This window comes from Coturnix japonica, chromosome 2 (assembly GCF_054131305.1).
Source record: "Coturnix japonica strain WE chromosome 2, WE-NBRP24, whole genome shotgun sequence".
NCBI lineage: Eukaryota > Metazoa > Chordata > Aves > Galliformes > Phasianidae > Coturnix > Coturnix japonica.
The window spans coordinates 118,851,322-118,874,802 of NC_140664.1; the positions used below are offsets into that span (position 1 = coordinate 118,851,322).

At 40.8% G+C, this 23,481-nt stretch overlaps 2 protein-coding genes and 1 long non-coding RNA gene across 10 annotated transcripts in view; 1 reads left to right on the forward strand and 2 right to left on the reverse strand.

The window, feature by feature from the left end:
- Positions 1 to 565: 565 nt before the first annotated feature.
- Positions 566 to 3,406, reverse strand: GATAD1 (GATA zinc finger domain containing 1). Of its 3 annotated transcripts, none has more exons than XR_014943638.1 (5): positions 3,134 to 3,406; positions 2,934 to 3,059; positions 2,592 to 2,713; positions 1,580 to 1,763; positions 566 to 912 (listed from the first exon to the last, which is right to left on the reverse strand). XR_014943638.1 is itself a non-coding variant. In XM_015853489.3 (5 exons), exons 1-5 carry the CDS (start codon positions 3,323 to 3,325, stop codon positions 722 to 724), a joined length of 753 nt encoding a protein of 250 aa, XP_015708975.1. In that variant the 5' UTR covers positions 3,326 to 3,406; the 3' UTR covers positions 566 to 721. The 3 variants fall into 3 exon arrangements, 2 of the variants coding, with proteins under 2 accessions (XP_015708975.1, XP_015708976.1); XM_015853489.3 differs by having other exon boundaries at positions 2,654 to 2,713; XM_015853490.3 differs by lacking the exon at positions 2,592 to 2,713.
- Positions 3,407 to 4,817: 1,411 nt separating this feature from the next.
- Positions 4,818 to 5,692, forward strand: LOC107309006 (uncharacterized). Its single transcript, XR_001553046.3, has 2 exons — positions 4,818 to 4,957; positions 5,549 to 5,692. It is a non-coding gene; the product is annotated as an uncharacterized LOC107309006 (long non-coding RNA).
- A 373-nt stretch (positions 5,693 to 6,065) lies between these two features.
- ANKIB1 (ankyrin repeat and IBR domain containing 1) overlaps positions 6,066 to 23,481 on the reverse strand; it is a 77,258-nt gene continuing 59,842 nt past the window's right edge. For 2 of the 6 annotated variants that reach the window (XM_085540580.1, XM_015853348.3), the window contains exons 12-20: positions 17,759 to 17,893; positions 17,128 to 17,214; positions 16,966 to 17,032; positions 16,431 to 16,576; positions 15,047 to 15,225; positions 14,537 to 14,588; positions 11,491 to 11,602; positions 9,655 to 9,698; positions 6,066 to 9,227 (exon numbers count right to left, since the gene is read on the reverse strand). In XM_085540580.1, the coding sequence (XP_085396706.1) occupies positions 8,475 to 9,227; positions 9,655 to 9,698; positions 11,491 to 11,602; positions 14,537 to 14,588; positions 15,047 to 15,225; positions 16,431 to 16,576; positions 16,966 to 17,032; positions 17,128 to 17,214; positions 17,759 to 17,893 (1,575 nt within the window). In that variant the 3' untranslated portion in view covers positions 6,066 to 8,474. Of the gene's footprint in view, positions 9,228 to 9,564; positions 9,699 to 11,490; positions 11,603 to 14,536; positions 14,589 to 15,046; positions 15,226 to 16,430; positions 16,577 to 16,965; positions 17,033 to 17,127; positions 17,215 to 17,758; positions 17,894 to 23,481 lie in introns of all 6 variants that reach the window. The other 4 variants (XM_015853346.3, XM_015853344.3, XM_085540581.1 and 1 more) reach the window with 3 other exon arrangements.

Below are 23,481 nucleotides of genomic sequence, written 5' to 3' on the forward strand. Positions count from 1 at the left end.
ATGGCCAAAAGCCAGAACTTGCAAGTGAGAGGTATAATTAAAGCTGTGCAGTCACTGTAGGACTTCCCGAAACACCCAAACAGTGCAAAGGTGAGTGCTGAGGATTCCTCATCATTGAACTGACTTTTCCAGTTCTACTGCATCTTTTTTATATAAGCAGACATCCAACAGAACTTGCACAGCAACACCACGCATTTCTACAGTGATAATTTGTCGAGCTTTCCCTTGTTACCCTCTGCTGATTTCCAGTGTTTAGATTTCGGACAGCACAGAGCAGAGGAGCTGAGAGGCCTGATGGTGGCTGCAGCTCCTCACAGGGAGCAGAGGGCAGCACTGAGCTCTGCTGTGACAGCAACAGGGACCGAGGGGACCGCATGGAGCTGTGTCAGGGGCAGCTGGGGATGAGGGACAGGGTCTGCAGCAGAGAGCGGTGGGCATGGGACGGGCTGCTGTTCAAGCAGAGTTTGGACAGCGCTCTCAGATCTGTGATCTGACTTTTGGGTGGTGCCAGGAGTCGAATTCACTGACCCTTGTGGGCAACATGGGGGAAAAAAAACAACTTCCATTTTAAAGATGAGATGTATTTTAAAATAAATACCATCATCCATAAAGTAAACAGAACATTTTATCCTTTTTGTTGTTGTTTTCAAACTTCTCCTATGGGATTTGCAAACCTGAGAATATATTGAAAACAACTGGTCCGAAGTGTTCCTTTAAAAAATCATAAATTATTGGTAACAGTTTCTTTAATGGAGATTGCAGGGGTAGGTCCTACATGAGTCCATATATACCCCTTCTCTGGTCTTGTGGGGACGGTAGGGAAGGGAGACGATCGAGACTTGAAATACTCCGAAGGTGCGTGACAAACAAATTCCAAATACTCCATTTTCCGTGGGAGATCTTCTTCTGGTCCTATGGGAAAAAACATAAGGATTTTCAAATACAAATTCTGAAGGCATAAAATTGAAGAGTCCAAGATGATACAAAACTACTTTGCACAGTATTTGAGGCTACAGCACCAGTGAGAAACCTCTTTATTTCTACTGGGTTGATTTTTTTCCTATTTGAAGAACACATTCTTACTATAGTATACTGTACTATACTGTACTATACTATACTATACTGTTTGTGCTTGCCTGTCAGAAAGATTTACTCAACTTATTAATACATAACCAGCTGCAGAACACTCTCTATGCCGGTGCTTGTACACAATGTACTTTATATATCCAAGATTAAAATCAACTAATTCTGGTCACTCCAGAAGAAACAGCTTGGACTGGCACATCTAGTTTATGTCATAATAACCTGAATTCTACCTGAGGAATAGTAGTTGGATCCTTAGAGTTTTGACACTGTAATTGTGCGCTTGAGCACAAGTAAACAAGGGCACTCACTGCAGCAGTGCTGCTCACATACATGAACCTGAAAAAGTATTCAAGTAAAGTAAATGGATTAGGGTCTAAAATGTAGGAATGACATAAAGGACCATGACAAACTAATGAAGTACACTTAAAGTTACAACTCTGCATTAGTCTGGGAACATGTAAGCAGTCGTATGCAATGAAGGCTTAGAGAATACCTATGATATAGGATGCGGGGTCAAAGCAGTCCTTGGGGCTGGCTTGTGTAGGAATGAGCCATGTTAGCGCAGCACTCTTCTCACAGTATTGGTCCTGGATAAACCCCCGGATCTGGGCGTAGTACGTTTTGCCATCCTGCTCATCAACTACTGAAACAACGTCTCCTATTTGGTAGTACACACCCTAGAAGGCACACAAATGAAAGTCAAATCAATCTGATTTCAAAAGCTTCGCTATGTTTCACATGTTGAATATCATGACCTTACACTATCTCAAATTACCCCAATCTCAATACAGCCATAGTTTTCCCACATGCAATGAAAGGTGGCACGAACCAGAGCACTGTCACACCTGAGCAGTCACCAGCATGACCTGCCCACAACCACCCAATGTCTGGAACTTTGAGTTCAGTCCCTGAACTGTTTTTGAGGCTCGACAGGTAATTCCTCACCATCTCTGCCTGCCAAAGGTCACAGAAGCAGCCTGGCATCACCCACCTTCAAAGAACCAGCTCTCAATTGCTCTGCATCCCCCCTTCCCACCACCACTGTACACCACCTGCACAGCAGCGATGGTTTTATGTCAGTAGTGTGATGCCACCTTCCATAATAAGCAATAGCAGCAATCGCCCTGTGCATGCAGGGAAAGCACATGAAGTTCACCTATCTGTGTGCAAAGCAGCCTCAAAACACAGCCACCTCCTGATCAGGTCAGATGTCACAGTGCTCAGTCAGTGCGCAATGCTGCACAGCAAGGCCAGCATCACTTGGTGTCGTAACATCGTGTCAACACATTGCAGTGTCTGCACTGTCAAGACTGGACTACTAGAAGGGGACCCAAGGGGATCAAGCAGTTCAGCTCCTGGCTCCAGGCAGGGCCATCCAAAACTCAAGCCCTGTTTCCGTGTGCACCATCCAAACACAGCTTAAACTGGAGCAGCTGGTGCACCTCACTGCCAGGGCATTGGGAACACTCACACACAGCCCCGGTGGGAGCCTGGCCAGCTGATACCTCTCTGATGAACACAACAAGACAAGGGTGAGTAAGATCCTTCTGGTGTACGGGGGCTGTACCTTATAGAAGATCGACTCTGCGGTAATGATGGTGGATACGGATTCAGGGGCCTTGATGGGCTGGGGAAAACAACACAGATGGAAGAGCATTAAAGCAAAGCAAGAGAACTAACTGCAGGGTGGGTTTTCTCGCCCTTTAAAGCCGATGACACAGTGACGGACAATCGCAGTGTTTGGATACACGGGAAACGAGCCGCAGCCGTCCGTGCTTTACACAGGAGCACTGGGGCCGTGCCGCCAGCTCCGGGCCGCATCCCGCACCGCCCCGGCAGCGCCTTACGTTCTTCAGCTTGAAGATGTGCCTCCGGCCTTTGCCCTTTGTGGACACCTTCTTCTCGGCGGCGGGCGCGGACTTGTACTTGGTGTTCCTCAGCCGGGCGGACCGCCGGTGGATCTCCTGCTTGCTCTGGGGGAGGGGACGGAGGGTTAAACACAGCGGGAATGGAATGGAACCGCCGCAATGGAGCCGCCCCGCCTCACCTGCTTCCCGCCGCCTCCCCCGCCGTTGCTGTGCTGCGCTGCGGCCGAGGTGGTGGCGAAGGCGGCGGGCCCGGTTGGTGCGGAGCGGGCCGTGCAGTTGTTGCACAGGATCTCGCCCTGCCCGCCCTTCTTCCACATGGACGAGGACGTGCTGCGGCACACGCTGCACGTGGGCTTCAGCCCCAGCGGCATCCTGAGAACGGCGGCGGGGCCAGCGGCCCCCGGCAGGGACACGGGGAAACGCGGCGGCTCCGCCGGGCCCGCGTCGCTCTCGGCCCCTCCCCGGCGGCGGATGTCGCTGCGTGGCGGCGCGAAGGGAGGAGCGCGGCACGGCCCGACCTGTGCTGCCTGCACCGCCATGCGGGGGGAATCGGCATTGCCGCTCTGCTCGTGGCTTCCACATAGTGTGGGCTGAGCGCTCCCTGAACAACGGAGCAGGATCGTTTATTCCTGTGAGCTTTCAGATGGTGATGGTTAATTACAGAATCACAGGATTGTAGGGGTTGGAAGGGACCTCTAGAGATCATCGAGTCCAGCCCCCCTGCCAAAGCAGGCTCCCTACACCACATCACACAGGTAGGCGTCCAGGCAGGTCCTGAATATCTCCAGAGAAGGAGACTCCACCACCTCCCTGGGCAGCCTGTTTCAGTGCTCCGTCACCCTCACTGTAAAGAAGTTCTTCCGCACATTCGTGTGGAACTTCCTATGCTGTACTTTCATCCCATTACCCCTAGTCCTGTCCCCACGCACTACTGAAAAGAGACCAGCCTCACCACTATGGCTCCCACACCTCAGGTATTTATAAACCTGGATCAAGTCCCCTCTCAGCCTTCTTTTCTCAAGGCTAAACAGACCCAGTTCCCTAAGTCTCTCCTCATAGGGGAGATGCTCCAGGCCCTTCACCATCTTAGTGGCCCTCCGCTAGACTCTTTCCAAGAGATCCCTGTCTTTTTTGTACTGGGGAGCCCAGAACTGGACACAGTATTCCAGATGAGGCCTCACCAGGGCAGAGTAGAGGGGGAGGATCACCTCCTTCAACCTGCTGGACACGCTTTTTTTAATACACCCTTATTATTAGAAGTGCTGCGTATCCACATATGCTCCATGCATCCCCTGCTTACGTAGTTTAATTATTCTGGAATAATTTAATTGCGCTGCTTCCTCTCGGCTTCCTGTATCTGCTGGCTCCTGTCTGAAGAGTCATTATTAGTGTTGTGTCTGTCTGCAGAGGATGCACCTGGAGGGCTGGTCTGGAGATATCTGTGCTGTGAATGCGTGTAATTGGGCACGACTGCCCGACTGGTGCAGTCTGGGTTTCCACATGGTCCTGTGCTAAGGTTCATGTGCTCCTTAGCTCTCTTATTAGGGCTTTTTTTTTTTCCTTTTGATTACCCCAGCTATAAGGGACACTATTCTTGAAATGTATTGGAGAGTTTTTACGTGTATAGCACACATATCTTGGCAACATGTAGATCTTAATTCCTCATTCAAAAGCATGGTAAAGCCAAGAACCAGCCCCATTTTGGAAGTCGCTGGGTTCTGGCCCAAGGCACATTGCAGTGGCAGAGGCAGTACAGGTTTCCTGATTATCTGTTATCTTTACATATTGCTGTTTCTGCTTCACCCAAACAGCTCTTGAGGATCCAGTGCCTGGAGCGGTTTTAACCTGGGTCTTCAAACAGAACTTGAATTGTGGCTCCACTAACAATTCTCCGCTCTCGGTTTTTAGCCTTTACTCTGCTGATGGAATAATGTGATCCTTGGGTGCAGCCTGCAGTCTTTATGAGTGGCTTGAAGTGTATCATGTTGTATATTTGGAGAACGGTACGTTACTGCATAGTTTTGAACTGGACTGCACACATATCACTGCAGAAAGTTTTCCTTCATTCCTTTACCCTTGCACAAAGACAGGCAGGAAACACATCTCATGCAGTGCTAACAGGGGATCTGCCTCCTTTTTGTGCACATCTTGGGCCTTACTCTTTAGTTAAAAGGAACGAAGGTTAGGTTTTGCATCACCACTGGCTTCCCTATGGATTTCATGTGTCCAGATCTGTCTGATCTGCAGAAGAGTAATAAGGACAATAATCACTACACTACGTAATACCAAGTAGATTGTGTAGATAATTTCAGTAAAGAAACTAGCTATCATTGTATCTGTAGTTGGATTCCATTCTTGTCAGCCCCTGTGAGTACTACAGTGGGATGACGTGTGTGCTGGGAGAGGAGGAAGAAAATGCAATTGTGAAGTCAGCCTTGATAAAGAAAGCTCTGAAACTGGGCTGTAGGGGTGTCTGGTTTTGAAGCATGTTTTGATTTTAAACACTTTGAATATCTACTAGTATGTTCTAGCTGCTGTTAGAAACAAAACAACTCACTGTCTTAGTAAAACTCATTTTCTTTTGCTAATTGCAGCATATCGAGTGACACCACAGCAGCAGATGATAAGTGCGCTGCAGTGACTAATCCAACTTTGTGCACTGGATTTTAGAAGCTCTCCTGTATCTTGGCACGTTTGTTTCAAGGAGCTGATTAAATTACTGCAACAATGAACAGAAACGTTTGGTGTTTGTTTGGACAGTCTGGAATTTCCTGCTATCAACAGAGACTGGATGTGGTACAGTTCAGGAGCACTACTCAGACCAACAAGTTTTCTTTGATCAAACAGATCCGTTTCCACATTCCATATTTTTACTGCTTACAAAAAGCCATGTGCACAGTGTGGCTGTAGCAAGTGAAGTGGGACTGTCTAATTTAGGTTTTCAAAGCTTAATGAATATAAAAGGTACCTTACACTTTCAGATCAAAACATCCATCTTACTGGTATGGTCCCCTGCTATTCTGGCTTGGGATGAAACGTACCCTAAAGCTTCTATCGTCAGTCTTGAGAACCTGCTACAGTAAGTCTCAGATGAGATAAGACAGAACGGAATTAGTTTAAGTAATAAATGTTTAATCAAAGAATTTTACATATTATTAACAGCATTCATTTGGCCAAACATCTACATGGTTGTAGTATCCTACTTGTATATAAAGTGGGAATGTATCAAGTATAGACTATGAAAGTGCAAATAACAATTCAAGGTTAGAGTAATTTTTTACATTATAAAATTAACAGGTTTACAAAATAGTCTTGCCAAACTTTATTCTGAATTGTAAAGTCAATGACTATGGTGTTAAAATAAGTACCAAGAAAATACAAATTTAATAGGCTAATTTCATGCTCGTAAGAGTAACACAGAAACAATGAATATACTGCACAACCTAACCAAATTACAAAAACCAGAACCCACAAACTCCACTATCTTCACAGAGAGCACTCTTACGTATCTTACTGTAGCTTTGCAAGACATCCCAACGCAATACACACAATCTTTTGTGAGAGTCTTCCTACCCAGAAATTCAAGGAAGCGATGTGAGCTAAACAACTTTCAGACCAATTCGTGTTGATAGTTCACAAAGAACTGCTTTAGTTGAAGGATTTTGTAACGTAGAACGATTTTAAATAGGTATTTTGCAAAGATGTCCAAAAGTTAATGATTATGTCAGGAAAGGGGCAGCTAGAGGAAAAGCTGGTAAACAAGTTGAGACTACTCTATTCCATTCTCTCTAAAGATGCTTGCAAAATGATCTAGGCTCTTAAGGGGTAAGGGTAAAATATTCTTACTTCCTTTTGTACTTATACGAACCCTGTGACTGCAAGGTTCAAAAGCAGGATTTGCATGAATTCAGAACACTCACTTGAACTCACAGTAATCAATACATAAACTTTGCTATCATGACACTTGCCTATACACACTCAGTAGTAATAAACTTTTATATCATATCAAGAAATTTCTGGTAACAGTTAAGCAAAACTTAAAATGGAGTGTATGTAATTTGCTCGTGTTATGAAAAGGTTTGATTATATGTAATTAAAACAGCCATTTCAACAACTTACTCTAGTTGTAATTACATACTGTACCATTGTATCTCACTAACTGTAGATTGATGCTTTTAAGCAAATCTAAAACCAGTATTTTTCACGGTACAACGACTAGGAAGAGGGTTTTTTTTGTGTGTGTTTTTTAACACTAAACAGTAATCACACAGCAAATGAATATTGTGCAATTGGACAAATACCTAGCAGTGTTTTGTTTATGCAAAAACACTGATTAAACATTTAGTTATTTACTGTAAAGGCAAGGCCATGGGTGGTTGTATGGAGGTCTTTGCAATTAATAGCATAGTTACTCCAGAACAGACACTGAAACTGAATTACTTGTTTAACTGTGGCAACTATCCAGTTGGGTTTGGCAAAGGCACCGTAACATGTTGAGCAGAATCTGTTATCTGAACTTTAACTGTGGGACTGGCTAATATATGAAAATCCTGTATTCCTATATTTTTATAAAATGTTATCGTTAAAAGTAATCGCACTATTAGTGCATAGAATGCTTTGTAGAATTATGAAAACAAAGAACTATGATTGCACTTCCATTAAAGTGTCTCTTAAAATACAGCATAGCTGTTGCTAACTGACTGTATTTTAATATTTAAAATAACTGTTTAACAGCAGCATTAGGTTTTATTAACTTAAGATACCGGCTACATTTGATTAAATGCAGTCACCATGGCAACACATGCCAGTTAAATTTAGAGAAGCAATGCTACCCAGTGGTTTCTTTCACTGCTAAGAATTGTGGGATTAGTTTGATAGAGTAACACTGCCCTGTTTGATCAGGCTACTGCCAGCTAACTATTCACAGTTTGGCACGTTTGGACTGTAAATAGACATGAAAAAATCTTTGATTATAATGTGAAGGAATATCCCCTAAAACTTGTTTCTGGAGCAGTACTAAAGAGAAGCATTAAATACCTCATTTCACACTGCTAACAAAAACGACCAATGAGTAAGGAAAGGTTATGGAAAACAAAACAAAAACCCCAAATAAATTGCTAAGTGTTATTTTGGTGAACTCAAAAAAATGGAATAAACTATTTCTTAGGAAAAACAACCAAAATAATCAGTGTAAGCCTTTAATCCGAACTTTGAAGTCAAGGATCATCAACCTAAGGCTAAACAGATGCCGCATTGTATTAGGAATGTGGAATACAACCTACTTATTCCATTTTCTTGAGAGCAAAGAGGCAAGTACTACCAAATTAAATGCAAAGGATATTCCTCGAAAGGTTCACATTATTACAAAGAACTACAATTCAAGAGAACCTCTAAATATCCGTTGTTACGTCAGTGGTTACAACTGAGCTGTAATGGTGTGGATCAAAGCCTCCGTAACGCTTACTCCACATACTGTACCATCTGTCACCGCCACTCGTTTACTCCGGATTTAGTTTTTGTTCATACCAGATGCACACGTTCAATCCATTCGCTTGAGGTCTGAGGAGTCTGATTTGAAGCACCCCCTGAAGCATCCAGGGTGCCTGTTACTTCCCTGGTGTTATCACCACCCTGTGAAACTGTTTCACCTGGAATAATGTTTTCTTCAGAAGTGCTCTCCTCTGTTTGCATTCCTCTGCCTTCGCTTTTGAGTGCATCCTCAAACAGCGCGTGCTCTTCCTGAAGCTCCAACCCTGTGTCTCTAACGTTTGCCTGCCCCGCTGACCCATCTTCAGTACTGGGTTGGTGTGAATCCTCATCCGTTTCTGTACTTGTTGAAGGGATCAGAGCAATACTCTGTGGATTCATGTCATGAAACCAGGCCATAATATTTCCAAGAAGGTTTTCATTGGTATTGGGATCTTGACTACTGGAATCAGCATCACTAGACGTTGAGTATAATCCACCTCTGGTATCGCCGCAGGCGTGTGAATGAAGGCGGTCAGCTGAAAAGGGATCGCTGCCTGCCCCTAGTCTCATCAGGCTGTCACCGAGTTCTAACAGCTCAGAGCTGCTCAGAGCGGCTCTTGGGTTATCTATACTGATGGGAGCAGAGTCCAACCTTGTAGGTAAAGAGGTACCTATTGCTCCTAAAGATGCCTCGTTATTCAGAAAGTCTCTAGTTTCTTCGTCTATGGCTAAGCCAGATTCTTGTAATGATAACTGAATCGCTAGCAGGATGTTTGGGTCATCTTCATCCAAAGAACTCAGGGCCTGTGGAAATACGCAAGGTTGCTTTCAGAATAAGACTTTCATCTTGAAACACATTTTGGACTAAAAGTGATTTGGTCTCAAATCTACAATTAACTGACATGTGATTTATCAGAACCGTTTTTACCGACACAGTTGCCAACAAAGTAAAAGCCAATTATTGTTGCAATAACAATAATTTAACAATTCTTACCAGTTATAATGTATAAGCTGTTGTCCTTAGATTCTCCCTTTCTCTTTGAAGAATTAAGAAAATTTGCAGAGACAAAATGACACAGAAAAGCAGAGCAGAAGGGGGCAAGCAAAAGAGAGGGAATGGAGAAGAGATTAGGGGAGATACCTGCAGAGAGTCCTGGTTTTCAGAGCGACTGACAGGGGTATAGTCATGAAGCGAAGAGCTGTGCAGAATACCCATAGAAGCTGAACTCACCATGGAAGTGCCATGTCTTCTGCTACTGCCACCTTCCTGAGTGTCTGTATGGGCAATTCAAACAAATATATTTGAAGAACAAGCCAGAATGCCTTCACCATTATTTACTGACAGAATCTCTTGCCTTCCTTTTGGGTTCTAGCTGTGTAATTCCAATCTTTTATTCACACTAAACTGAATTATCCCAAACAAGTCATTTTACACCAACTCCTATATGGAGACAAACAATGCTGTCTGTTTCATTTGTGCCTTTCTACTCTCAATAGCATTCTTTCGCTCTCTGAAAGAATGTGCTATGTTGTCAGTAGCATAAGCTCACTGGTGCGGGGGGGGGAGGCAAAATGCTTCCAAGACATGTACATGAATTATGGAAAGTCCTGGAAATTACTGCACATTGCCTCTGTGTCCAACCTGTATTCTGTATTCTTTCTCAACCTGCCACCCATCATAATCTGTCTACACAATTCTTTCTGGAAACTTTTGCCAGCATGCATTCAACCCCAAGAAATGGGTTTGGTTTTGTCCTTTTGCCTCTTTCTTTGACACTCTGCATGTCCTCACTAATACCCAATTTTCAGTGTCTTTCTGCTATTAGTTAGACACTGGCCTGAAAGACGCTCTAGAAATTCAGTGTGATTTAGAGCTTGCAATTAATTTTAAGCAAAGGACACAGCATGGAATTCATTTGCAGGTGGCTTAAAGCTGGTGTTATCCCACTTCTCTGTTCTCATCAACTCATCAACAACTCATCTATAATGCTAACACTACATTAATTTTTATTGTAACACTGCAGCACAGTTAAGAGCAGAGCTGTTAGTGTATATGTCAGCAATCACTAACATCACTGTCCACTTAAGACAGCCAACAAAAAATCGGAATAAAATACTGTTTCAAAAAAATTATAATAAAAATAACTATTCTGAATTAGAAAAATGGAATTTTCCACTTCAAAACTCAAAGGGAATCACAGTAGACAAGCTAATTCTCTTCCATATAAGTGCGCACTGTTTGTCACTAAAATATCCAAGTGTTTAGTCAAATTCTAGTTCTCAAACTAGTAAGATAGTTTTGCATTTTACTTGCAATAGCAAAAGACCAAAGTTCACCAGAATTCTTTTTCCTGTTTCTAAAATAAAGATCATATTTGTTAATTTTTCCTTTTGTTTATAAAATAAAAGCTATGGGGCTTAAACTCGTAAGACACAGAGATGAGAATTTTGCATCCTGGCTCCGAAGTGAAGCACACACCTGGAAGCTCCAAAGAAACAGAATCATAAGAGCATTTGGATTGGAGCTATTTTTGTGCCTTTGCAAAAGCTCCTGGCAGGACACAGACAGCACAGAGAGCCAAGTGACAGTGACCTTACTTCACTGCTAGCCACAGCTCTGCCTGGGACAGCCAGCGTGCTGGCAGTCGTAGCTCATGCCAACTTGTCTCCAGTACTTGGCCAATGCAGGAGTTTCTGAGCAGGGTTTTGTAATACAGTCTTATGGCTATCATCCAGCAATCCCGTAGCAGAGGAAATCTTGTCTAGACTCTAAGTACAACTGGTCCTTTTAATTTGCATTAAAAAAGCTGGTATACAGATAAGACTTGTTACAGGGAGTATCAATGCATAACTCTTTAAAGAGTGCAACAGCCACAATTAAAGTCAGCAGCTCTTCTGAAATTGCATACTAAAGTGCAAGAATAAGGCTTAATGTCGCATTCTGTAAAACATAACAATATATCTGAAACTCATTTAAAGCACATCCAAAAAAGAACAAACACTGTGGTTGCTACTAGCAACTTCTGAAGCTGCAAGAGAGAATAAACAGCCCCAGGCAGGAGCGTACCTAATGTACTCTCACTGGGGTCATCAGGATCTGGAGTATTGCTCAGCAGACTGTGCATGTCTCCACGTCGACGCTGCCTGTGCCTCCTCCGATACTGAAATTCAGCATATTCCTGCATAAACCAAAGGTTACAAAATACAGGGCAGCATGCAGTAATATTTTCTGATGCAACAAGCAACACATTTTTATTAAAAATGTGTGATTTTATAGTTTTATTATAAAATCACCTGGTTTAAGAAACGTAAATTGCAGGTTGCATCATGCATCATAAGAACCAAAGCCAAAAAGCAATCACCAGGTAATCCTAAACCTATAAAATAATGGATTAGCAAATAAAAATACTTGAGGCATTGCCAACATTTTAATACTTGCAATCTTCCTTTTTAATGAATTCCAGGTACGCTTTTTGCATTTAAAAACCTCAATGCCAAACTTTACACACACACACACACGTTCTTTGTAAACATATGCCTAGTGATTTTAGAACATTAAAGCAATTAATGTGAGTTAGACCAATAGGTCATGTCTGGGTCCTGTTGCCAGCAATGGTCGATAGAATACATCCTTGGAAAAACAGAGAAAGCCAGCTGGTACATGTGGGTACTTGGTATTTTTTTTTTTCCCAGGCTCAAGGCTCAGGAACAGCCACAGCTGACACTCTCACATTGAGCAACCGTCATGGCTTTATTGATGGGTTTTTATTCCATGAATTACAAATCTCCTACTGTTGCCTAATCTGAGCTGATAATAAGCCACACCCCACGTATCTGAGCTGCTGCAGACTATAATTTCTCATGCTGTATGTATTTACCAATGACTTAATATCTACGGCAGAAATTCATTTCTGACTATATTACACTAAGATCCCAAGGGTTACTTATCTTTATTACCATATTCATGTAAATTCCTCTGCTAATACTGAGAGGCCAATTTTCTGCTTAAACCAATATTTCTGGATTTTTTTTGGCCAGTACTTGACCATGTAGATACAGTGTTTCATTAATCGCAGTCATTTATTTTCACAGGGGAATAAAATCAGGCACACGGGTAGTAGCTTTCTCTTCAGAAAGGAACACTGTTCCTTCTTCCCTAAGATCTATCTTGGGAAATCTGCAATCCAAAGGTTTCCTTTGACCAAATGATTTCTTAAAGATAGCGTTACCATTAATGCTGCTTTCTTTCATTTCGTCTGCATCCTAGAATATCTCAACATCTAAAGTCTCTAAATCAACAAGTATCAAGTCTCCTACACAAAGATCTTGTTAATTTTGATGGTGTTGTAATGTTATGTTGTATTTCCATTAAGTGATCTAGGTCAAGATCTTATTCATGATGACATATACAAGCTAAAAAGAACTGTCATGAAATGATCAGTGTAGGAAGATTTTTATCTATGTAAGAAGTTCCATGAAAATTGTAAGAACATAAAAATAACTGTAACTAATCACATGAAAGGTCCATTTAGGCCAATAATCTGTTTTGAGCAGTGGATAACAGTAGGTACTTGTTATGGGACAGAATAATAAACAGGGCAAGCATGAAGTGATTCTTTTCTAAGCTATCCTTCCAGTTGCTAAGGAGTGCTGTGTCTCCTTAATTAGAAGGCAGCCCCAAAAGAACAGAAAATGAAATTCTGATATCAAACAATATAAATGAGTTATATATCAACATACATAACTGTATCACTATGAATCAGATAAGGAGTAGCGCGAAGTGATCACTTTTATTTTGTTGGGTAGAACCATCACTGTTTCACACAAGGACATTCAACAATCAGCATTCTTTGCTAAACCCACTAAGATTTTATTTTCTGTGATAACATGTTATGCACAGATCTTCTTGTGAAAGTACAGCTCTACATCAGAAGTTTTGTATTGAAAAAATCACTAAAATAATCAAAGATGACCAATATAAATTCTACTAAATTCATTTAGCATAGGTGGTTGCAAGTATCCTTCATCTCTATGTAGCGAAGAAGCCAACTTGCATAACGCAGTGCCACATCTAGGCAAATCAAAATCTTACAGGCTATCATCTAAGCATGACTGCAATGGCGCCTGCTGCTAAACAGCTTATCAACATAGTGCTTACCAGCTTCTTCTCATAACCAGTTCCACTAACAATAAAATACCATCACAATGAGTTTGGTATTTTAAAACATGGAGTTATTTCAAAGGAAAGGAGTAAAGGAACTAGACAGGAGAAGCAAGTTGATGTTTTGTAGAGAAGCAAGCTATTTTCTCACCAGCATGATGCTCACCAACAACAATAGCAAAGGAAATATATAGAAAAAAGTACATGGAGTTTTCCAGGATGCTTTAAAATGACTATCAAAAAGTAAACAGCAGCAAGGAAATGTGGAGATGAAGCTTCCTTCCTAACTTAATGCTTTAATCTAATGTTCTCAAAATATAAAATAAAATTAAGATACTAAGGGCAAGCTTTATAGGAAGCTTCTCGTTTTAGTGTAGTCTTGAAAATTATATACTCTTTTCCCATATGTGGATAGTGAAATATTCATTTAAAAAATGTTGTTTTCATTCTCGGTTAAATACTGTAAGATCATCTCATTTAAGCAATTTCCATCCTGCTTTAATATATAAAAATGAAAAGAAACGCTTCAAATGGTTAACAATATTTGGGTATATGCCTGTAAGTTTTTGTTGAGTTGTTAAAGAAGGGATGGACATTTCTTAAACTTTGCCAAATTCTGCTGAAATAATGTTGCATTGAAAAGTAATCTATGCATGTATTATTTATTTTGTCATTTAAGGCTTTCCAACACATAGAAACCAGTTTATTCTAAAACTGGTTACATACTTGGAAAACTATGTAATCTTAAATGACTATAGTTGCATTAGTGCCACTGGACAGTTAGGTATTATATATATATTTCCTTCTATTGTGAAATAAATAAAATGGTAAGCTTAAAACAACTTGAGATGCTTTGTATCAAAATAAGGAAGCTCTTCATGCAGACCACAATCATACCTGTGTTTCTAGAATATGCAGAACTAATTTAAATATGTAAGAGGAAATAGTTTACCTCAGGGGAAGCAAATCCCAAATACTCCCAGTCCCACGTTCCACCAGCAAAGCTATAAAGTTAAGAGAAATAAAGTTTAGGGTTGGAACAAAGTATGAACAACGTAACTTCAAAACCTATCAACATATAAACAGTGCAACTCTACCACTCTTAAATCTTCTACTTTAATCCTTACCTTGCAACTCATTTAGAAAACCATGAAATTGCAATATAAATACTAAGAAGGGAAAGAAAACCCCACTGATTATCACAGCCCCAGCACTCAAGGACATTTACTGCATTTAGCTTTTGATGCAATTTTAAAAGCCAGCAGAGGTTTCTCATCTGCAGTTTCATCAACAAACAGAGTCTGATTAACAGCATACGTTCATTTGAGTCTGTGATCAAATGACAAAGAACATGTAACTATCTGGTGATCTATGGCCACCAATTCTATCAGCTCCACTTTACCTCACTTTGACAGTTACCAAATGAACTCTTTTGAGTCGCACAGTATTTTGCTTGGTTTACCTGCGCCTGGGTGCTTCTGGTGAGTCTGCAGGGGCAACACCGCGGGCCACAGAGGCTAAGAATTCCTGCCGCTTCTGCTGCACAAGACAAGCTGCACGGATGATTTTATGGCGAGGAGTCCGAAGGTAAGGCCTGTTTACTTTCTGTGCAAGGTCTTCAGTGACCATTTCCAGGTCTGTCTGCAATGGTTAATGAACACAGAATAAAATGAAATGGAAATCAGGCAGAGCTCTACACCATAAACACTGAATGGAATGATTTCCATTCTTCTGAAAATACCGTACAGATAGGAGCCTCATCAGTCCTCTGAAACACCAGCTCTCATGTAATTATTAAAGCTATAAAAATTACAGCTTGCTTAACAAGATGACCTGTTTGTGTTTTTTTTCTGCCTGTCTGCTCTTTCTTTAAACTTACTAGAGACAAGAATCATCTCTTAATTTGGTGTTCACTATCTTGTTTGAAACAACAGTCTTGACTAAAGACCCTGAGGTGGAGAATGACTAAGCAAGACCAGAGTTGTCAGTGCATGCCTGGAAGCCTGCTCTGTAAGGACTGAAATTTTATCACCTGCCTCAGCTTGTCCACAGTCATTTGTGCCCTGGCTCCAATACTAACTGATACGTGCAGCAACACACTCAAATTCCTGCTCTCTGACTTTCAGTTTCCTAGTTATTCCAAGTGTAACAAACCATTTGGGGTCTCCAAATGTCTTGCCTAGGCTTTTATTCACCTAAATGTTCCTCTCCTCCAGCTTGCAGCAGGGCTTCCCTACACACATACACACACTGAACATCTTTGGGGATCTTCAAGGAAAGGAAAGCAGGCAGCAGCCCCTGCAGCTGATGTCATTGCTACCCACATACTATTCCAGCGTTGCCTCCACTCACTCATCATACATATCATCACACAAGATAGGAACTAGGAAATACACAAGTATAAAACAACTTATAGAAGCTCCACCCCACCACAAATTAGCCCCTTCCCCTTGTCCAAGCCTCCTCTGCAGTATGGAAAGCACTGAAGCAAATGTTTCTACTTGCTACTTTTTGGAGAGGGCTGCTTCTGGATTTGGGCTACAAAGCTTGCTCAAAATTACAATTTAGCTAAAAGGAAGTTGGTTAACAGCAGTAATTATCTTTCTTTTTCTTTTTTTTTCCCTTTCCACCTGTCCTTTCTCTTTGGTTCTGCAGTAAAGTGTTGTTTCTCATTCACTTTAAAATTGAACTAAATGCCACTGTGTCATAGTGTTAAAAATCCATTCCATTTTCAGACTTGGTTACAAATATGAAGTATCAGTTTTGCATTACAAAAATAAATAACACTGATAACTAATACTACCAAAAACGTGACAATAAAAAAGCAAGCTATATGCATGCATTACCTGCATAAGTTCAAATATTTCTTTCTTTGTGCTTTTAGGCTCCAAAAAGAATCCATATGGATAAGAACACTTGAGAATGCGGCGAGTTTTTAGAAGCTCCTGTACTGCATCTTCAATGAATGTGGTATCAGGACAGCCTCCCTCAGCTGTAAGATGATAAAACACTGTGAGAATATTCTCCTGCTGATGTCAGCGTTTCTTTTAGCGTAAGAGTTTTCCACCAAAAATGTGCACATCAGCTAAACTGCTGCAGCACAGCAGCAGCTTCTCAATGAATACACAGTCCTCTTACTGTAAGAAGTGAGCACAGAATATTAGCTTCTCTCTTACTAATGCTGTTTTCTCTGTGTGTTTGGAATATGTAAGATTTACTGTACATTTAGCTATCATCCATTGCTTATGAATTCTAGTTCTGGAGGGATCATTGCACAACAGACTGATGTGAGCTCTATTCAAACTAAAAGGTTTAGCCATAACACATTTGATTTCAAATCAAATTCACAGTTCACAGCAAATGCTAACAAACTCTACTTACTTCCACTGAGAGCTTTACTCAGCTGCTCCATCTTTTCTTTGGCTGTTTTTAGAAGGCGCTGTTCTAACTAGAACAAGAAAACAAATAAAATACAATAGAGTATATATATATATTAATGAATGAAATGTAAACAAGAATGTGTAAATATGGTTTGTCCCATACCTGGTAACTAAGTTCGTGGTTCTTAAACCTTGTGTAATAGTGCATAAACCTATCCAGTTCTTGAAATCTCCTGTGCTTTTTTTCAGCCTGGAAAAGAAGAATACAAATCAAGACAAATCTAATGGTTTAATTTAACTATCATTGTGGAATACAATCTCATAACTGTTTATACTCCCACCAAATGTGAAGCATTATACACAGTGCTGACAAGTGCTATGCACAAAGAGACAGATGTAAGTTCTCAATGCCCAAGCCTGAAAATACTCTAGCTAGAGTCAATGTACTGTGTGCATACTATTTTTAAGCAGACTTTTCAAATGCCAAAATTAAAACATGTCTTCTGAAATGCACAGAAGCTAAAGTACCAGAACACCCATTTCAGAAAAGGAAACTATGACACAGGAAAGTAAATTAACTAGTCTAGAGTCAACCAGTGGCTGTTAGCAAAGACAAATGAACTAAATCTTATGTTTCTATCCACAAATAAGCAGTGTTTCCTTTCTGTCTTTTGGTTATATTTAACATTATATTTTCTCATTTAAAACTTCGGTTGGTTAGAATTTTGATTGAACTTACCCTAAACACATAATTGCAGCCTTAGTACTACTATGTAAGCAGACATTTTTGTTACCTCTACTGTCATCTCTTTGGACTGTTCTTCTACGTGCTGAATAACCTCATAGCGAGTACATCTGTAATATCCTCCTGTAGAAGAGCTGTGCTTCTTCCATTCTTCTAAGCATATCCAGCAAAAGTCATACTTGCACTTCAGAGAAAACAAAAACAACAGGACAAAAAGAAAGAAGCTGATACATTGTAGGTACACAGTTAAGAAAAACTAGCACCATTCTGAGACCGTCATACTTGTGGTCTAAACTGAAGCGTTGTGGAGCCTCTCATGTATTGTAGAGGATCTTGGTTAACAAATCATGGGAGTTAGAATTTTTGTTCACCGAATCACAAGATTATGTAGAAGCTACAAGTTAAGCTGGGAGTGTATGAAATAAATCAAATGATGAGCTCATTAGATCTGTTTTTTGTTGTTTGTTTTTTTTTCTTTTCTTTTTTAACAGTAACGCTGAATCTGTTAATGAGAAAGGGTGAATATTAACAAAACTCAAAAAGTGGAATTATCAGAAAGTTTAATTTCTCAGTCAATAAAATGAAACTAATAGTTTACATGTGAGTGTGACTTTAACTGCAAAGCACTCAAAATACTTCAGTTATGTAAATGCAATTCTTCTACAGATCTTATGCAGATCTTATCTGCATTTTCTTTTGTTGTTCTTTCCAGTTTGGAGAAGTTTTTCAGAATCCTGATTATTCTCCAGATAGAGAAGAACAGTTTCTCACACGATACCAGTCTGTTTGCACAGTCACCAATACCAGTAATTCAAGAGATGTGCTTCTGAAATCGGTTCTCAGCTGCAACCTTTGTACCTTTGTAGTGCAGTGAATGTGAGAGAAATACTATTCATTAATATTTGCTGCAATGTAGAAAGAACATGCAAAACCTTAAAAGTGCCCAACTAACTTCATCTAAGAAATAACAAAAAACATACGCCTAAAGAAAACAGAAAGCTTAAGTGAAAGCTGTGTCTTCACTAATTCTACAATCATTGAACCATTTGAGTTGGAAGGAAGTTTTAATGGTCCTCTGGTCCAAATCTCCTGTGATAAGCAAGGTCACCTACAGCTAGATCAGGCACTCAGTGCCCTGTCCAGCCTGACCTTGAATGTCTCCAAGGTTGGAGGATGGGGCATCCACCACCTCTCTGAGCATCCTGTTTTAGTGCCTCGCCATCCTTATTATAAAATGCTTCTTCCTTCCAGTCTAAAACTCCTCTCTTGTAGTTTGACATTATTTCATCTTGTCCTATCACAAGGACAATGCTGAACAGGCTGAACAGCTCAGCAATACACATTTCTTCTCTTGTTTCCTAATAGCAATTAAAAAAAATGTGATTACCAATATTTTGGTCATGGGACATTCAAGATGCAAAATAGTAGTAGCAACTACTAAAGCAAGCAAGTAAAAATAGGACACAAACTTTCAGGAACGATTTCAAATTAATTGAAATCTTCTGCATTTACTGAGTAGAAAGCTTTTAAAACAGGTAACACATTTAAAGGAGACCTGTCTTATCCAGGCTTCTCTGCAGCAGAGAAGATCAAACTATTATTCTCAACTCAGTACTGAATTCTCAGCTGCGTTATTTCGAAATAACTGGAAGCTATAGATGGATGGGCAGAAGACTACGACTTGGTCAATCCTATTCATTTAGTCTGTTTTACTGATGAACAAAGAAAAATCCTGAAAAACTGAAGCAAAAATTTATGTGAAGTACCAAGAAGGTGTTAATATTATTACTGGAATTCAATAAATTAAGCCACATTTTCCCTCTCTTTGGTAAGTTTAACCTTTCCAGAAATATCTAGTCCATACCGGATGTGTTCTTAAGTAGTGGCTTCATTCAATGAAGCATATTATAATTTCTGCATTATACTTTTGCTAATTTTGTCTCACCCATGATGTTGATTTTCTTCTAAAAAGCAATGTAAACAAAGGTATTTCTTCTTGCTACTGTGCTGCACCTTCTCTGTTCCTACATGTTTTTGAAGGTGCTTGCTTTTACGAAATGGTAAGATGAGTGCTGAGAATTAAGTAAAAGAATAGCTGTACACAGAAGTCTTCAGTGTCTATCACTGCACTGTCTACTATTCAGAAAGGCTCACAACATAACTAAAAGTTGCAACTACTAAAGCTTGATTTCCTATTAATTTATGTGTATGTGGTTCTACTGCAATAATGTAACATCTCCCATATTATCTCCCTTCATTATCACTCTACCATATGCATCGTCTAATCTCACACATCACCAGAAACCTCCTCAATAACTCAATGCTCACCCACTGTTCCAGGACCCCTCTCTAATAACTTACTCTCATTAAGTATTCAAAAACTCCATCTGTTTGGAGTTTGGATACATCACCCAAAACTGGAGCTCTGCATTACCTGTCTTTATGATCAGCTATCCATGAGGCTGCACTGGCTAGGTTTTACAAATGACATGTGCTGCCTGAACCAAGCAGGAGAGGCAATAACTGAGCAGATAACTGCTGAGTAGGCATGTTAGCCTCTCTCTTGGTGGCAGTACAAATTAAGTCTCTGCATAATACAGCTACCACGTCATGAAACCTGCAGTAAATTAGTATCTGTGAACTCCCTCCTGTATCTGGTTCAAAGTACCCAGAAGGCTAGAAAACTACTAGAATTAGGGGAGTGAGAGACAGTGGAGCTGCATGAGCCTTGTTGCCTTAGAAACCAGGCTCATAAAACAGAACGGTGCCTGCTTAAATACAAAAATGTGATTCTATGACGAAAGTGTATCCTCTACACCAAGGTATAAACTAGCTGACAAGAAGCAGTTGCAACTCTCTACTCACTACATAGAAGGCTTCAGCAGAACTTACTGCAGCAAAGGCTGAAGCTTTGGAACAGATCCTTACTTTAGGAAGGGACAAGTGAGGTGTCCTCTGTACCTTGCATCTGAGCCCTGTGACGATCCTGAGGATACCATTCCTTTCCCTCCCCATAAGGCTGAGGGGAGGCAGCTTCTGTTTGTAGAGGTTTCTCCATCACAAAAGGAAGCTGACTGTTTTAGGGACTGTTTAAGCTGTTTATAAGGAACAACATCAAAGAGGAATAGAACTGTGGTTGTCAGCTGGCATATCAGAATGGTACTAAATTAAGTTATCTATACTCACACAGAGGTTAACGATTGAAGTCTTCTCACGCCTTAAACCATATTTTTATTCTATTGAGGTTAGCTCAGTGACAGCAACAGTTGTCAAATAACTGAGGAGGGTTTGTGCCATCCTGAACATTTTGTTACATTGGCTGAACATGAGCGGGCAGCATGTCCAGGTGGCTGAGAAAGCCAATGGCCTCCTGGCTTTTATCAGTGGTGGTGTTAGCAGGACCAGGGAAGGGATTGGCCCATGCTACTCAGCTCTAGAGACTGGGCCCGGAGTACTGGGATCAGTTTTGGGCCCATGGCACTAAGTACAAGGAGGACATTGATTTGTTGGAACCCATTCAGAGAACTGTGATTAAACTGGTGAAGGGACTGCAAAACAAGAGTTATATATGAGGGGCAGCTGAGAGCTGTTCAAACTAGAGAAGAGGAGGCTGAGGAGAGACCTCATCACTCTCCACAACTACCAGAAAGGATGCAGTGAGGAGGGTGTTGGCCTCTTCTCAGGTGACAACTGACTGGGCACATGACAACAGCCTCAAGCTGTGCAAAGGGAGGTATAGATTGGACATGTGGAAGAATTTCTTCATGGAAAGGGGGTTAGGCGTTGGAAAAGGCTGTACAGGGAAGTGGTAGCATCCATAACTCTGGAGATATTTAAGAAAGGTGTAGATGTGGCATGCAGGGAGATAGTGAATGAGGCAGCTTTATGCGATGGCTGGACTTGATCATAAGGATCTATTCCAACCCAAATGATCCTATGATTCTACATCCCCCATATGAATTGTTTCAACACTGTCACCAGTACGATTATTCTACAAACAACTATTTCAAACACTCTTAACTCTGTTTACAGCCTGTAAAATTTCAAATTGTGCCAAGCAACACACCTTATTACACTATTTTATAATATGTTATTTATGAACTCCTTTAGAAATCATTTTAAAAGGGAAGAAAAGAACAGCAAAACTGGCATAAACTGAAGTGGAGGAGAATCTGCTCTTGGTTGGCAAACTACTCCAAAAAAAAAAAAAAAAAACAACCCCAAACAAACACCACCAAAGAAACCAACCACCCAATCTTCAGCTTGTATCACAAACGGAATATGTGATGATAATATAAAGAAAATAAAGAAAATAAGATCTGGACCGCGACATTTCCAGTAGAACGTGCTAATCATCATTGCTAAACCTCTTAGGATTTTACTGGTAGCCAGTTATGTCAAATATATGCAACTTTCTCACTTTTAATGATCCTCCTCAAAGAGATATTGGCTGTAGTTATATAAGACATTTTTAACATACAGAAAAGTACTCTAAATATGCCATTTTTAACTACTTTGAGTGTGTTCTCAAATGATACTGAACTCATGGCAAGAAATATTCTATTTTGGTAGCACAGTGCAAACTCATGACTAATTTTTTGGCTGCCGTCAATAATAAGTTTGTTTTGGAATTACTCTTTCCTGTCTTTTTATTCCTACTGTTTAAACAATGCTTACAGTTTTTCATTTAAATTTCTATGTTTTGTTGCTATATAGAGAAATAACATAAAAGAAAAATGTAATAAAGCAAAGCATTCATTAAACCTTTTCATTCCTTAAAAAGTACCATCTTCTGGTAACTGAAGATGTTATAGAACCATAGAAGCACCAAGGTGGAAAAGATCTCTAAGATCATCCCATCCAACCGACCACCTATCATAAATGTTTCCTACTAAACCATGCCCATCAGTACAATGTCTAAAGATTTCTTGAACACCTCCAGGGATGGTGACTCTACCACCTCCCTGGGCAGCCCGTACCAGCACCTTAACCAATCTTGAGGAAGAAGTATTTCCTAACATCCACCCTGAATCTTCCCTGGTGCAATCTGAGGCAATTCCCTCTAGTCCTATTGCCAGTTACATGGCAGAAGAAGCTGACTACCACTGCACCACAACCTCACTTTAGGTAGCTGATGAGAGCAATAATGTCACCCCTGAGCCTCCTCCAGACTGGGCAATCCCAGTTCCCTCAGCAGTTCCCCATAAGACTTGTGCTCCAGACCCCTCACCAGCTTTGTTGCCCTTCTCTGAACAAGCTCCAGGGCCTCAGTGTCCTTCTTGGACACTTGGGCATGGCTCATGTTTAGCTAACCATCAACCAATGCCCCCAGGTCTGTTTCCTCTACACAATCTTCCAGCCACTCTGCCCCAAGCCTGGTAGTGTTGCCTGGGGTCACTGTGGCCAAAGTGCAGGACCTGGCACCTGAACTTGTTGATCACAGCTATCCAGCCTGTCCAGATCCCTCCACAGGGCCTTCCTACCCCCAAGCAGATCAACACTTCCTCCCAACTTGGTGCCATCTGCAAACTTACTGAGGGTGTTCAATACTCTCATTTAGGTCATCAGTAAATATACTGAACAGGACATGCCCCAGCATCAACCCTCTATTCATTCTCCTCTACATTACTAATCACGATTAAATTATCAAGGATTTCTGTTCCCTTAAGTTTCATCCTGTATTGCCAAGAACTGTCAGCTGTTTAGGAAATCTTGATAATTAAACTGTTCACTTGCCAGCCAAATAAACTTCGCTTAATATGAAACATCTAT